Source organism: Alosa alosa, chromosome 15 (assembly GCF_017589495.1).
Source record: "Alosa alosa isolate M-15738 ecotype Scorff River chromosome 15, AALO_Geno_1.1, whole genome shotgun sequence".
NCBI classification, from domain to species: domain Eukaryota; kingdom Metazoa; phylum Chordata; class Actinopteri; order Clupeiformes; family Clupeidae; genus Alosa; species Alosa alosa.
The window spans coordinates 32,901,084-32,918,370 of record NC_063203.1 but is presented as its reverse complement, the minus strand read 5'-3'; the positions used below and the strand labels follow the sequence as shown (position 1 = coordinate 32,918,370).

The following is a 17,287-nucleotide window of genomic DNA, read 5'->3' as shown; positions in this document are numbered from 1 at the left end:
CACACACTGCCTAGGCTAGCCACTACACACTACACACACTGCCTAGGCTAGCCACTACACACTACACACACTGCCTAGGCTAGGCCATCACCAGGCACTGGAGAGATGCGTGTACACATCAAACCATGGAACGAACACAAGTTTACCCGACTGCTGTTCCCGCTGTTCATTCTCGTGAAGTTTCTTCCATTTTTCATGCCCTGAATGCTTCATGCCCGGTTTCATGTTCATCTTCCTACTGTATGAGGCACTGTCGCTATAACTGCACATGACTGCCACTAACTCAAGTGGAGACGGGGAAGGGGGCCTTTATTAACTTGCGTATAGGGAGAACCAGCCCTGATTGCACTAATATAAATACTAAAAATAATTATGATACTAAAATCCTATACCAAAAAATATTCTAATGACATATTACAATCATGGCCTAATGACATTACACAAAAAAGTCGAATCCTCGTCTCAGTTTCCGAGTCTGCATGGTCTGAATGTACGAGTCCGAGTCCAAGTTCAAGTCATTCAGTGCTGAAGTCCAAGTCAAGTCATGAGTCTCTAAATTTAGCTCATGACTCAGACTCGATTCCGAGTCCTGGACTCGAGTACTACAACACTGGCTGGACCCCCTGCAGTTTGCCTACAGGGCAAACAGGTCAGCTGATGATGCTGTTGATATGGGACTGCAGTTCATCCTGCTCCACCTCGACTCCCCAGAGACGTACGCTAGGATCCTGTTTGTGGACTTCAGCGTTCAACACCATCATGCCTGAACTCCTACATCAGAAGCTCACCCAGTTCAACACCATCATGCCTGAACTCCTACATCAGAAGCTCACCCAGTTCAACACCATCATGCCTGAACTCCTACATCAGAAGCTCACCCAGTTCTCAGTGCTTGCCAGCACCTGTCAGTGGATCATCAGCTTTCTGACTGACAGGCAGCAGCATGTCAGACTGGGGAGCATCTCATCCAAAACCCGGTCCATCAGTACAGGCGCCTCACAGGGGTGTGTCCTTTCCCTGCTGCTCATCTTCCTCTACACTAATGACCGCATCTCAAAGAGCCCGTCTGTAAAACTCCTGAAGTTTACAGATGACACCACCGTCATTGGTTTGATCCAGGATGGTGATGAGTCTGCGTACAGGCAGGAGGTGGAACAGCTGGTCCAGTGGTGCAGTCAGAACCACCTGGAGTTAAACCCCAAGAAGACTGTGGAGATGACAGTGGACTTTAGAAGAAAGCCCCGCCCCCCCACCACCACCATTCAGCAAAACCGAGGTCCTCCTCATTGGCACCAAATCCACTTTATCCAAAAATGGACAGCTTTCCTCTCACTATTGATAACTCCTCCATTTCACCCTCCCCCCAGGTTAGGAGTCTGGGAGTCATCCAGCACACTATCCCTTCAATCCCACAGCAGTAACATTACCCGGCCTGCTTACTTCCACCTACGTAACATCAATCGCCTCCGCCCCCCTCATCCCCCACACTGCCTCCATCCTTGTCCAGTCTCGTCACTTCCTGTCCAGTCTCGTCACTTCCTGTCCAGTCTCGTCACTTCCTGTCTGGATTACTGCAACTCTCTCCTCTTCCGCTTCCCTCCATAAATCTCAACTGGGTCCAGAACTCAGCTGCCCACATCAGAACTCCAACAGCTCCACCCACCACATCACTCCCCCTCCACCCACCACATCACTCCTGTCCTCCACCCACCACATCACTCCCCCTCCATCCACCACATCACTCCTGTCCTCCAACAGCTCCACTGGCTCTCCACCCACCACATCACTCCTGTCCTCCAACAGCTCCACTGGCTCTCCACCCACCACATCACTCCTGTCCTCCAACAGCTCCACTGGCTCTCCACCCACCACATCACTCCTGTCCTCCAACAGCTCCACTGGCTCCCGGTTCAATTCCGTATCCAATTTAGTCCTCCTGCTTACTTTCAAGGTCATTCACTCCCCCCCATATTTATCTGATCTCCATGTTTCCACTCCCTCCCGCTCTCTCAGATCCTCCTCCTCCATACACCTGTCTCACCACCATGAGGATTGGAGCATTCACACCTGTCTGTCTCACCACCACGAGGAGCAGAGCATTCACACCTGTCTCACCACCATGGGGATTGGAGCATTCACACCTGTCTGTCTCACCACCATGAGGAGCAGAGCATTCACACCTGTCTGGGGCTCTGCTCCCCGTCTCTGGAATTCATTACCACCTCAACTCAGAAACATCGACTTGTTAGGGTTATTCCCCCATTCCAAATCACAACTCAGAAACACATCTGTTTAAAACTGCCTATTCCATCTGTTGACAATTGCTCTTTCTTGACTTTTTTTGTGTTGTTTTATTTATATTTTTGGTAACACTTTATTTTAAGGTTCACACGTTAGCCACTAATACATACCTAATTAATGCCTGTATTAGTGACTTGTAAGGCATGTGTTAGGCAACATTAATCAATTGTTAGGCATGTATTCACAAATTTCTTGTTCATGACTAATTAGGCCTTTATTCTTGATATAATCTTAATAATGGCCTAGTAAGCCTTGATCTCTACTTACTAATTAGTAGTAAGTACCAAAAGAATATGTATAACCTACTAGTATACTGTCTGAATAAATTCCAAATAGTGGGGGAACAGTTGTAGAATAAGCAAGTATATGAATCAACCTCATTGCTGTATTTCACTGTCCAGGTTGCTGTGTCAAACATCACTTAACAACTGGGGAAATGGCTCCCATTCTAAAGTGGAAACTGTTTTTTCTTAGCAGCAAGCACATTATCATCAGTAACACCTATGCAGTATGTACTTACTGTACTAGTCATGAATTGGTTCCATATTCTAAAGTCAGGCATTACTCTCCCTCTGATAAAAATTACATGGTGGGAACAGTCTAGAGACCAACCCCTGGTCTAGAGACTAACCCCTAGTCAGTACAGACATTCTTTGTATAAAACAAGTCAAGACTGGAGGCAATAAATAATTTATTTCATCACAGAGTGTTAAGCGTGTTCAGGATTTGTTCAGGAACTCCTATTAATGCCAGGTTGTGGGTTGTATTCAAGAACTCCTATTAATGCCAGGTTGAGGGGTTGTGTTCAGGAACTCTTATTGTTGATCAGTGTTGCTCAATGCCAAGATCTGAAGTTGCCCATCCCATCCCTGCCGATTGGGTCTCTTCCATGCTACATAGTGACAAATTTCATGACCAGTGCCCCTATGGTAACTATGACAACAAAGGGGATAGGTGGTGTGGCCGCTGCAAGGAAACCATGACAACAGTATTAGAACAGTGAAACCATGACAACAGTCTTAGACAATCTTAAGGACTCTTGAGCATTCAAAACAACTAATGACTGTGTTAATGGGTAACTGTGTGTGTGTCTGTGTCTCTTAAAGGGGTGGTTCAGGATTTTGGACATAGGACCTCATTTCCAAGTAAGCAAGTGTGATATTTATCAGTGGAGACCGTTTTCAACACGTTTCATCCAGTCCTTCTAATTGCAGAGTTCGCAGGTGCTAGGCTAGCGCAAGTCAACGGTATGTGCTAGCCTGCCACTAAAGACAGTCTTACCCACTCCAAAGTAATAATAATATAATAATAATAAAGCTTTATTTGTATAGCACCTTTCATACACAGAATGCAGCTCAAAGTGCTTTACATTTGAAACATGTAACACAATAATAGTCAGTCAGTCATTATCAATCACTTTTCTTTGCTGTTTATGTTATACTCAGCAACATATCAAAAATATAGAAAATGACGCCATAAGACTGGCAGCCTTAACCCTCTTACCCCCACAAGCACGCCATATGGCAACTGTGGCAAGGAAAAACTCCCATATTCCAGGAAGAAACCTTGAGCAGAACCTGACTTAATAGGGGGGAGCCCATCCGCTTCTGGCTGGCTAAGCCTCCAATAGTAGCAGATGTAGAATAATCTGAAAATGTAGTCTACAGGATAAGATGAGTTAACTAAAAGCTTTCCTGTACAGGTATGTTTTCAGATCTTTTTTTAAAAATATTTACTGAACTCGCCTGCTTGATGTACAGAGGCAGGGTGTTCCATAGTTTGGGGGGCATAATGGATAAACGCAGCTTCTCCACTTTGTTTGTGGAGCACTTTGGGTACGATTAAAAGATTAGAATTGGATGATCTAAGTTTCCTTTGTGGTTGATAAGATATTAAAAGCTCAGAGATATATGAAGGTGCTATGCCATTCAGAGCTTTGTAAGTAATTAACATAACCTTAAAATCAATTCTATAGGAAATAGGGAGCCAGTGCAGTTCAGCCAACACAGGGGTGATGTGTTCTCTCTTCTTAGTCTTAGTTAAAAGTCTAGCCGCAGAGTTCTGTATGAGTGCCAATTTCTTTAGATGTTTTTGGGAAGACCAGTGAAAAGTGCATTGCAGTAGTCTAACCTGCTAGTGATAAAAGTGAATTAGCTTTTCTGCATCTTGTTGAGTTAAAAAGGGGCAGACTTTGGCAATGTTTCTCAAGTGGAAATAGGCTGTCTGAGTAACTTTACTGATATGGGGCTTAAAACTTAACTCTGCATCTAAGATGACACCGAGGCTTGTTACTTTTGGTTTGACCTGGTGTGCCAAGTTCCCCAGATTACTAAGAATAATATCTCGCTTTAGTTTTGGTCCAACCAGAAGTACCTCTGTTTTGTCATCATTTAGTTTCAAAAGTTTTTGCTCATCCACTGATTAATGGAGGTTAGGCATGCAGTGAGGGAGCAAAGGCCATCTGGGTTAGTTGGCTCCACAGAAAGATACAATTGGGTATCATTGCATGAGCTGTGGAAGTTTACATTATGCTGACTTATGACGTTTTCCCATTGGGAGCATATATAGAGAAAATAGCAGGGGACCAAGGCAGCTCCCCTGGGCCACACCAAAAGGCAAGTCATGTTTTTCAGATACATGATCTCCTAGACTGATATAAAAATCTCTGCCAGTAATGTAGGTTTGAAACCAGTTTAGAGCATTATCAGAGAGACCCACCCACTTTGCAAGGCGGTGAATTAGGATGCTATGATCAATGGTGTCAAATGCCGCACTCAAATCCAGAAGAATAAGGATTGAGACTTTGTTTGAGTCGGTAGCTAGTCTGAGATCATTGACTATCTTTACTAGAGCCGTTTCTGTGCTGTGATTTGATCTAAAACCTGATTGGAATTTTTCAAGGATACTGTTTTCGTTGAGGAAGGTATTTAACTGATTGCAAACAACTTTTTCAAGTACTTTGCTCAAAAACGATAGATTTGATATAGGCCTGTAGTTGCTCAGATTGGTATGGTCAAGTTTTGACTTTTTAAGTAAAGGTTTCACAACAGCGGTTTTAAAAGCAGTTGGAAATATACCTGTTTCTAATGAGGTATTTAAAAAAAAAAAAAAAAAGGGAGCTAAGCCTTCATATATTTTTTTTTTTGAGGAATGTAGTAGGGATTGGATCTAAAACACATGTTGAAGAGCCGGTTTGAGTTATAATTTTACCAAGCTCAGATTGAGTAATAGTGCTAAAGGACCTTAATTTTGGGGGCTGTTTTGGGTGTACTATCAAACATATTACTTGTGTTACCAATAGCCTCCCTTATAGAAATGACTTTGTTTTTGAAGAAGTCTGCAAATTCTTAGCATCTTAGAGAGGATGCCTGACTGAGTGTGTCAAAAGGTGTTTGATGCAATAGCCTATCAATGGTAGAGAACAACACCCTAGAGTTTCTACTGTTTTCAGCAATTACCTTAGAGAAGTGGTTCCTCCTCTCATTCGAATAGCTCTATTATAATTTGCAATTTTTTCTTTTTAGAGTGGCACGGTGAACCTGTAACTTAGTTTTTCTCCATGTTCTCTCAGCTTTCCTACATGATTTTTTAGATCATGGATATTTTCGCTCATCCAAGGTGTCAGTTTGCTACAGGGCCTTTTTTTTAGTCTTTAAGGGTGCCACTCTGTCAAGCAGAGCCTAATTCACGATTAAGAGCCTCTACCATTTGATCAATGGGATGATGTAAAATATCTAAATTTATGGAGTCTATAAGAGCTATGAACTGCTGTTCTGCTCTAATGTCCAAGAGTCGCGATTTGATTGCAATTTCGGGATGAATTTTTGGAGTATGTAGTACAATATTAAAAGATACACAATGATGATCAGACATATTTACACCCGAGGCAAATAAATTATAACGCCAGACTATCGATGTAAATGTCTGTATTGACAGTGTTATTTCTAACGTTATTCTATCCTTGCATTTCAACGATCGCATTACATTTTGAGGGACTAGTTTTTTTAGCAGCGCGAATTATACTTGCTCCGGTTAGTAGTACTGCTACGAAAAAGTAAACAGTAAAGCGCACTCCAATGGGGATACCTAGTAGTAGCCTTGGTAATATCAGTCCGCCGCTGAGTTGCAAAATGACTACTAACAACTTTAGGGACCAAAGTATAACTATTGCAACGCGATGCAAGGGTAGTTGTATTTCTTACACTATTCTATCAACACAGACATTTACATAGATTGTCTGGAATTTGCCTCAGGTGTACTTTGGAGTGGGTAAGAATTTGAACTTATACTTTCATGGCTGACCCCGGCAGGGAAATTGTCCATTCAGAGTTGGTCCAGGTACGTCACATGAATAAAAATTCAATCAATAATAATAATAATAAGAAGAAGAATAATAAGAATATATTTTATTTGTATGTGTTAAAACTTTGTCATTTCTATCTCTTATTATGCCCCTTTTTAGGTGACTGAGACCACAAGCTCAGGGGCTATGGAGACTGTTGCCCTCAGTTGTGGATTGGACCATCTACTTGACTACGGCCTACATGTGGAGGTCTTGGCAACTGATCATTCCACAAGTGTCAAGTGTCAAAATAATGCGCAAGGAATATGAAGAGGTCGATCATCAATTTGATACTGCGAAGAGTGAGTACAATCTGCCACTATAAGTTAAAGCTTGTGATGGGTATGTCAGTATAGCTGTTAACCACATTCCTGGTTAAAATCATGACATTTGATGTGCAGTACACAACAATTTAATCACTGACTTTAGACGGGTACTTCCACTACCAGCATGAGTGCATAGTGTCAAACAGTGTGTTGGAGTGGACATGTAGACAAAGGCACTTGTCACTTAGCATCAGGTTAAAGCGACTTTTCTGCGTTATTGGGGACATTCCAGAATTAGAGGACATTTGGTGTCCCCCACCTGATATTTCAAATACTCAAGTACAAAATAACATAAATGTTCAGATAACCTGCAAGTGAAACTGTCATAAAGCAAAACATAATAATCTGCTGGGGAAAAGTGGTTTCTTTACATGATTAAAAATACCGATTAGTTCTGGAACACCCCTTAAAATGGGGTTTTTATCCTGTCCCCGGCTCCTGATGACCAACTTTTAAACCAAATTGAACGGCTAAAATAAGTCTTTAATATATTATCTTTTGCAGTATTTTGTGGATATGCATCTATTGTATCTGTAAAAAATAATTTCTTTGCTTATAACATATTTTGAATACTATCTATTGTGCCATGAAGTTGTGTCCCCGAATGTGCATGCAACCCTGTTACCAATACAATTTTTGCCTGGCTGATGAAGGGTTAAAATATTATGTCATATTACAAACAAGAAATGACATCATCCAATCATTTTCAAAAAACATGGGTAGACAAAAGCCACGCAACCCTGTTACTCATGTTTTAAGATTAATGTTGAATAATTCAATTTTTTATTTTCTGTATTTGTATAACCACATTGGTCCTTCACCTTGGTAAAATAGCTAAATTTCACAGCTCGCTTCTGTTCATAAGGTAGATGCTATATTAGCATTAATTCGCAACCCTGTTACTCTAATTAAAGTAACATGGTTATTATCATAGTTATCAAGGTATTTTTTGTTAACTATGATATATTTATAATTAAATGTGCTGAGTTAAATTATAAAAATAAATGTATTTGTATAATTAAACATTATTTACATATTTTAAATAAATTGCCAGAATTTCTTCTGTTAGTACAGCGTCATTGCAGCATAGTGTGCCACAATTCATGTTGAGATTCAATTAGAGCTGAAAATAAACAAATTCTGGTTAGATATTTGTGATTATTTGCAATAGATAGGCCTAATATCAGAATTTCTAATGGAGTTCTACAGATTTATGATGTTATGACTCAATTTGCAACCCTGTTATATATATATATATATATTAAACAGACTATAATTGCTCAAATAATCCTTTCATATCTTACAGGAAAACCTGTGATCGTTCAAGAATGGAGCAAGCGTTCAAAAGAATGGGTCACAAGAAAGAGGTATCAGCAAAACACAGTCAACTTTAGAACAAAATTGATGCAGTTGCTGTTGGAGAGGAGGAATGATCCTACAGTCATCTTCAGGGACACATCTTCAACTCTTCTAAAACCTGACCTGCCTGCTAACATAGGAACACTCCCCAAACCATCCAAAGATGATGCTGCCCGGAAACACAAGAGTCGTTTTGCTAAATGAGTAACTCAGTGTCAGTGTCTATTTATATTGTATCTGTACTTTCTGTACTTTTTTACTGTATCTGTACTGTAAAAAAAGTCTTGTGATTCTCTCTTTACAGTTTGCTAATGCATCAGTGGCCTGTGTCATTACTTTCACAACAGCTAGTATTGTTATATCGAGTTAAATATTTATTCAATTAGGCAATATGTTTCACATATGCTTACAGAAGTGAAAATGGCTTAGGATTACAGTCATGTTTATTTACACGAGTGAAATGGCTTTGGCTTACAATCATTTGTCCTAGATATAAACGTGTCCACATTTTCTAATAATTGTATGTAGCACAAATCCAAAGGTGAATGTGAATTCCTGCAACCTAAAGTTTGCTATGGCAGAATGTGTGTCACCGTTACATGTGGGGCTAAAAATGACTAGACATGTATAATTACTAGACTGTGCATTTGTGAGGTTATGATCAAGAAATAGCTTGGCTATGTGTATTCAGGTAAGTGTATTAAAAAAAAACACAGGGTCGAAGAACAAAATAAATGTTTATTAAGAGCACCCAGAACTATTGACATTTGTTGAGTAGTAGTCTACTCGATTCCTTCTGCTGCCTCTCTCACCTCGAGGAACCCATTGTATTGGCCGTCAGGGGACGCATACCGCTGCCTTACAACATCAACGAGGCAGGCGGGGAGTACTGCTCGGTTGTGCTTCCCCAAACGCTCGCCTCTTAGCACCCATTCCAGAAGGATACGATAGCCAACCAAACGAAACTGGTTAGAAGAAAATAAGATAAATTAAATGTCTTCCTAGCACATTTACTAGCTGAATTCCATTTCATATCAAAAATTAGAGATGGTAGCCCTGTAACCGCCTCCGTTTCAGAACATGCAGTGACTGTAGCAGAGAGGGTTCAAGCGGAGCTAGTAATCAAGGATCTTTGACTGTAGCACTAGTCTACTCTGGTGTTGTTTTGTTATGGGCTTAGCAGCTACATTACGCTACCTATTAGCAACCAGCAGACATAACGTACAGAAAAACAGAAATATGATAAACTTACTTGTCTGTTTGACATTTGTCCTCCTGGGCCCTGTGATCTTCTCTTTTTCCTCCAATTAATCCTTTCCAAGTGGAAAAACGTTTCCAGGACCCCTCTGTCCAGATGCGCACAAAAGCTGCTGTGTTGGGTTAGGCAGGACAGCTCGGATGCGTCCCCCATCTCCTCTGCCTCTCTCAGCAAAAACTGACCGCGGTTCCACTCCTGACAACAAAGTGACTCCACTTCTGTTGGTTGTGGTGGGCAATGTTGACAAGAGCACCACCAACTGCTGTCAACTCGAGGACGGTCAGCTGCAACGATGGCGTTAACGTTACTGCTACTATCCAGAGCTGCCTGCTGTTGTTCCCTCCGTTGCCTTATTTCATCTGCAGAATATTCTGGCTCAAATAAATAGCCTTCAAATTCTTCGGCATTAAAGGAGAATTCCGGTGTGATATTGACCTAAAGTGTATTGAAACATGATACCGAGTGTGAACGTATGTCTCATAGCCCATCTCGGCTTGTCCCCTGCACTCCAAAATCTGGAGCTAGTTAGCCGATGCTACCAACAGCTTTTTCAATAGTGGTGCTTCGGCATCGGGCTAGCCATGCAAACAAATCACTGTTTTACACCCATTTACGAGGCTCAATGTATCTCCACACTTCATTGGTAGACTTCCGAGGGCCCTGACATTTAAAACGAGACATTGAGAACTTTGAAAAAGCACTGGTAGTTTACTTACAAGACGATTTATATAGACAGTATCTTCACAAAGTTTAACGTTTGCAGCCATCTTGAATTTAGTCACAATAAGTCGAGCAACGAGTAAGAATGAACAGGTATAATAAGGGATCAGATTCCAAAAATAATTCAGTGGAAATGCATGGATTCCAGTTGCTGCTACTGGAAGAAACTGGAATCCAAATTTGGAATTTTTGGCATATATTTTTGATTAAAATATCACATAAATCGGGCCAGGAATGATTTATTAACAAATCCCTTGGTAAATATCTTCAGAATACTGCTAAGTGTATAACTGGAAAGTTTGGTGTACATAGGTACTACATAGGCTGAGATGTTTTTACTGGAAAATGAGAAAAACTCAATTTGAGAAAACAGCCTTGGAACACAGCCAAGCGATTCCGTTCTCAGCCTAGACTCGCCTTTGAACTTTCGCGATTCGTTGCGGTTACAAAGGAAGTGTCCATATTTGGATAGCACAACGTCATGCAGGAAAAACAGAGCTTTCCAACGGTACTACACATGATATGTTTTGTATCACGGTCGCGGTAGAGCATGAAACGTTAGAAGACTAACTTTTGGTGAATTTAGGAGAAATATACAGGCGCGAGTAGACAAAATGTAATGAAATAAACACCTAAATGTGTAAATCGGACTTTGTTGTTGTAGTAGTGTGAAAGAATACATGCTAAGGTAGCAAATTAGCCCAAAATCGCGAAATTGACCAGTGCATGAAAAAACGATGTTTTCACCTGCCATGTCTCGCCTTAATTCTATCACTTGAAATACGAACGTATTCCCTACAACTAAGATGAGATAATTGGCTGTTAAACACTTTTACATGGGAGGTTATGGTAACTTAGTTGGACCCCTTCCAATTCACCTTCCGTCAGAACAGGAGCACGGAGGATGGTATCTCTACGGCACTTCACTCTGGCTTGTCCCACCTTGACAATAGCAACACCTATGTGATAATGCTGTTCATTGACTTTAGTTCAGCAGTCAACACCATCATCCCCTCCAAACTGATCACCAAACTCAGTGAACTGGGCAACAATACCTCCCTCTGTAACTGGATTCTGGACTTCCTAACCAACAGGCCGCAGTCTGTTAAGTTAGATAACCGCACCTACTCAACCCTCACCCTGAACACCGGCGTGTGCTGAGCCCTCTCCTCTACTCCCTATGACTGCACACCTGTACATGGCTCTAACATCATTGTCAAGTTTGCAGACGACACTGCAGTGATTGGTCTCATCAGCAACAATGAAGAGACGGCCTACAGGGAGGAGGTCCAGCACCAACGACAACCTGGCTCCAAACACCAAGAAGACCAAAGAGCTTATTGTGGACTTCGGGAAGTCAAAAGCTAGTACATGGTATGGTTAGGGTTAGTATGGTATGATTAGGGTTAGTATGGTTAGTGTTAGTATGGGTTAGAGTTGATATGGTTAGGGTTAGTATGGTTAGGGTTGGTATGGTATGGTTAGGGTTAGTAGGTTAGGGTTAGTATGTTTAGGGCTAGTATAGTGTTAATTTTGTCACCTATTTTTAATTTAGTCATAGTCTTAGTCTTGTGACGAAATGTCCTTTTTAGTCTTTGTCATATTTAGTCATTCAAATATCATTTTTGTTAGTCAAGTTTTAGTCGACTAAAAGTCTCGTCATTTTAGTCTAGTTTTAGTCAAAAGAAAACTAAAGGTATCTTAGTCTTAGTCAGTTTTAGTCAACACATTTTAGTCTTTTTTTTATAACAAATTAGCAAGCTATCCCAAGTGGTCCGCGAGCAGACGTGGTAAAATATAATATAGATGAGTTGTTTGCCAAATAACTTGTAGTTATATCCAAACAGTTCTGCAACACTGTCTATGTAAGATATGCCAGTTTAAATCATACAGAATGAATCCTCTGACACAATAAGCAAAGTGCAAAGACAATAAGCAAGGTGGTTCAGTGAGTAGGCCTATAGACTAATAATAGGCTACTGTTGAAGTAGGTCTAATCTTTTTTTTTTTTTTTTTTTTTTTTAGGTAGGTTAAGTGGTCCTGAAACTGAAATAGTTTGAGAAACACTGTAAGTAGGCCAAACTATTAATGTTTTACTCATACCGCTAGATGGCTTATATATATGTAAACACAACACATTCCCCAAACAGACTCTCCATCTTAGCCATAGCTAACTTGCTAGCGAAATTTCTATTTTAGCTTACTTGCTAGCAAACTTTGCATCATCAGTCTAACTAGATGAATAGTTGACATTACATGCTGAACATTTTCGTATGGACATTCTGGGGGATGTTAATTTGTATGAGAGAAGCGTCAACTTCTGGGTATGAAGCATTGTGGCATAAAGCTTAGGTAGTTAGCTTGCTAACTCTGGCAGAAATCTCCAGTGTTCATGTTCCATGTAGTTTCGTGATGCAGCCACAGGGTTGCAGCAGCAGCACGTAGACTAGCCTACAGGAAAGCTGTTGCGTATGAACTCATTCGGAATATTTTGAAAACGTAGCAGCTAGATATTCTGTCTTCTCATTTTATAGACGAACATGAAGGGAGATTTTATCTTAGTTTTTATTTCATGCAAAACATTTTAGTCTCGTCTTTTTTCGTCAACAATAATGCATCTTAGTCAGTGTTTCAGGACATTACTGACGTCTCGTCATCGTCTCGTCTTAGTCATGAAAAAAAAGGTCGTTGACGAACATATTTCCTCTCGTCTCGTCTGACGAAATTAACACTAGGCTAGTATGGTATGGTTAGGGCTAGTATGGTTAGGGTTATTATGGTATGGTTAGGGCTAGTATGGTTAGGGTTATTATGGTATGGCAACTGCTCTGCCACCGGATCACCAGTTGTCCAACACATCACTGTTACTAGGGGTCATCCATATGTTCCCAGCCTCCTATGTTCCCCAGATTAACATGATAGATAATGGGAACATGAAAAATGTTCCCTGGGCCCATTATTCCCCAGTTAGAGGGTCCTATGTTCCCTGGGCCCTATATTCCCCAGTTAGAGGGTCCTATGTTCCCTGGGCCCTATATTCCCCAGCTCAATGTGTTTTGAGCAGGAAACTGAACAGGAGATCATGGACCCTGGTAACAGGCATATGCTCCCCCTGTTACTACACTGCACATATCTGTACATGTTCATAGGGGAAGCCGTGGCCTACTGGTTAGCACTTCGGACTCGTAACCGGAGAGTTGCCGGTTCGAACCCAATCGATGCCATTGTTGAGTCTGCTTATCGTGTGCAATATCAATACAGAATTTGAATGCTTTAAAATTTCTAAAAAAGTAAACATTTCTAAAACAAAGCTTTGTATTGGAATCATTAACACGTGGATGTGTACGATTCCGATGGATCGGAATGTTTGGAACCGATTCCTAACCAATACCTGTAACTGATTCCCAAGCCTAGGCACGGCTGAAGTGCCCTTGAGCAAGGCACCTAACCCCTCACTGCTCCCCGAGCGCCGCTGTTGTTGCAGGCAGCTCACTGCGCCGGGATTAGTGTGTGCTTCACCTCACTGTGTGCTGAGTGTGTTTCACTAATTCACGGATTGAGATAAATGCAGAGACCAAATTTCCCTCACGGGATCAAAAGAGTATATATATATTTATACTTATACATGTTGTTCATACACTGTTCATACTGCATTTCCATATCTATTGTGGTAAATGTTTATGAAGATCTCATGTGTTGCCAGGCAGAAGCTGAGGGATGATGTCATGCACATGCGCACACGTGACACAGGCCTACTGCAAATTATTTAATAATTTTTGTGGCAGCATGAGCTCATCCACCTATATGATTTATTGAATAAACACTGATTGGCTAAAAAGGTGTTTACATAGGGGGCAGAAACCCGGCCAGGGTTGGCCATGAGTAAAAACGAGGTGTTTTAACAACATATAAAAACCGACTCCCAAGGGAACAAACTTCAGAACGTGCGCACCTTCTCCCCAAGGCCTGGGTCATGGAGTCTCCGCTGCAGAGGACATCCATCATTCGCAACTCCTGCCTGGCGACACTTAGTCTCTGCATTTTTCAGAGCTGTACCCCAGGAGGGACTTTGTTCAGAGTGTTTTTTTCCACGACACTATTCTGCTTATAAGATTACTGCCAATACACTGCACACATTTATATTTAATTTATATTACAGTAAACCATATCACTTTAACAGAATACTACTGTCTACACTGCACTATATGTCAAACACTGTTTACACCACCTGCCTATAGCCTACTTTGTATATCACATAGCACCTTTCTGCTATTTTGCACTTCTGGTTAGACGCAAAATGCATTTTGCTGTCTCTGTACTTGTACTCTGCACAGTGACAGTAAAGTTGAATCTTATCTAATCTAAAATTATCTAATCTAATGAAACAATAAAGTTGAATCTCATCTAATCTAAAATGATCTAATCTAATGAAACATGTCACTTCTGGCCATCTTTCCCATTTGTAATCAATGCTATGATGCTAGCTTGTTAACGATTGTTAGTGATTGGTTCAAAGGAACTCCAATGATTTTAAACTTCAAATACGTGTCCATCCACCAGGAAAATGTTTGCCAATGAAGCCAGGCCAGACTCTTTGGCAAAGAGGAGCATAGCAAAACATAGTCAAGAGTATGGTTCATGAGGCTAGTGATAATTAGGACAATTAGCATAATAGATTTTTTTTGCATTTTAATTTTTTCCATAGCCTTAACTTTTGATTTATTGCCCAAGGGAGATTTCTGACATGCACACATGTGAATAATATTAATTTATTTACATGATAAAATGATGCCTGCCCGAAGAAATTGCCCAAAACCGCCATTTTGGCAGCCATTTTGTTCATGTTAATTAGATGGTCAAAAACTCAGAATTCTGCTTGGGAACAGGGCTGGTTGGATTCAGCACATGTTACTTATGATAAAAAGTCCTATTCCCAACTCTACAGCCATATATATATAAGGACTTTTTTTTTATGGAAATAGCACTTGTCTAACACCAAAATGTATTTATTTTTACTGTCGTAGAGGAGTAAATAAAAATATTAAAGTTGAAGAAGTGCCATGTTCAATCAAAGCATTCTGAGGTATGTAGATTGGGTAGATTGCCCTTAAATATTACAAACTGATTAATAAAACAGTTGCCAAATAACTTAATAGTTGATAACTAATTAATTCTGTATCGCAGCCCTAATCAATAACACACAAGACAACATAGAATCAAGAAAACACATAATATACATAACAATATTGAATCAATGACCACATACAGTGGTAAGAAAACGCTAAAGTTGACTAAAAAGAGGACTAAAAAAAATCCAACCTTTAAGAACAACAGTTTTCTTTGTGAATGAATAATGTATCATAAATAAATAAATGTTCTTCTTTAAATACAGGAGGCATAAGTATATGAACCCCTATGCTAAATTCTCCATAGAGGAAGGCAGATTTTCCCATAGAGACGGGCAGATTTTTATTTTTAAAGGCCAGTTATTTCATGGATCCAGGATACTATGCATCCTGAAAGTTCCCTTGGCCTTTGGAATTAAAATAGCCCCACATCACATACCCTTCACCATACCTAGAGATTGGTTTTATTTCAGTTAGCCTAGTAGCTGGTTTGATTTGCATTGAACTTTTTCTTGCCACTATATAATACACAAAACAAACAGTGACTCGTAATAAACAAAACAACCTGCAATCAATGTCTATACATTATCAACATACAAAATGCACAAAACAATGCACAAAACAACACACAAAACATCACCGATGTACAATGCACAAAACAAACACTTAAAACTCATAACAAACAACAGGACAATACACAAAACAAACAAGTATAACTCATAAACAACAACAGCACATGCAGTGATTTGTGAGCAGCTGTTATTACCTTAAAGTGTAACTCTAGAGTAAGTATAAGTATATATACTCTTTTGATCCCGTGAGGGAAATTTGGTCTCTGCTTTTATCCCAATCCGTGAATTAGTGAAACACACTCAGCACACAGTGAACACACAGTGAGGTGAAGCACACACTAATCCCGGCACAGTGAGCTGCCTGCATCAACAGCGGCGCTCGGGGAGCAGTGAGGGGTTAGGTGCCTTGCTCAAGGGCACTTCAGCCATGCCTACTGGTCGGGGGTTCTGCCCAACAGTCGTGTAGTACAAATACCACCGACACTATTACACCTCTGACACTAGTACACCACTGACACTATTTTATACCACTGACACTGCTCAAAATATAATGACTCTTCTGTGGTAGTGTGGTGAGGTTCTCTACAGACAAAAAGAAGTATTGTAAACTTTGAAAGTGTACAGCAAGGTTTTAACAAGGCCTGTATCTGGACAAAGCAAATTTTGCTCTAAATGAAAAGTAATAGACTGCCGTAAATAGACTCTAGGTTGTTTGGTTGTTTGTACTCTGGAGTTACACTTTAACAACAACAATCAGTAAATAAACACAACAGTAGATGGCACGTGTGATCATGTCTGTCAGGCGTTGATATGAGACTAGGGTGTGTGTGTGTGTGTGTGTGTGGGGGGGTGGGGTGGGGGGGTGATATGAGTGTGTGTGTGTTGATATGAGTCTATGGTGTGGGATGTGTATTCATATGAAACTATGGTGTGTGTGTGTGTGTGTTAATATGAGACTATGGTGTGGGGTGTGTCTTCATATGAAACTATGGTGTGTGTGTGTGTGTGTGTGTATGTGTGTATATGGGGGGTTGGGGGATGATTTGCGACTATGGTGTATGTGTGTGTGTGGGGTGATATGAGGCTATGGTGTGTGTGTGTGTTAATGTTCATGTTAATGTGTGTGTGTGTGTGTGGGGTGATATGAGGCTATGGTGTGTGTGTGTTAATGTTCATGTTAATGTGTGTGTGTGTGTGTATGGGGGTGATATGAGGCTATGGTGTGTGTGTGTTAATGTTCATATTAAACTATGGTGTGTGTGTGTATGTATGTGAGAGTATGG

The 17,287-nt window shown here is 40.6% G+C and overlaps 1 protein-coding gene across 1 annotated transcript in view; it reads right to left on the bottom strand.

Annotated features, from left to right (window-relative positions):
• Positions 1–2,975: 2,975 nt before the first annotated feature.
• Positions 2,976–17,287, bottom strand: part of LOC125308049 (ceruloplasmin-like) — a 36,947-nt gene continuing 22,635 nt past the window's right edge. Inside the window, exon 5 of the mRNA XM_048264261.1 lies at positions 2,976–3,267. Coding sequence (XP_048120218.1) covers positions 3,194–3,267 — 74 coding nt within the window. The 3' untranslated portion in view covers positions 2,976–3,193. The remainder of the gene's footprint in view (positions 3,268–17,287) is intronic.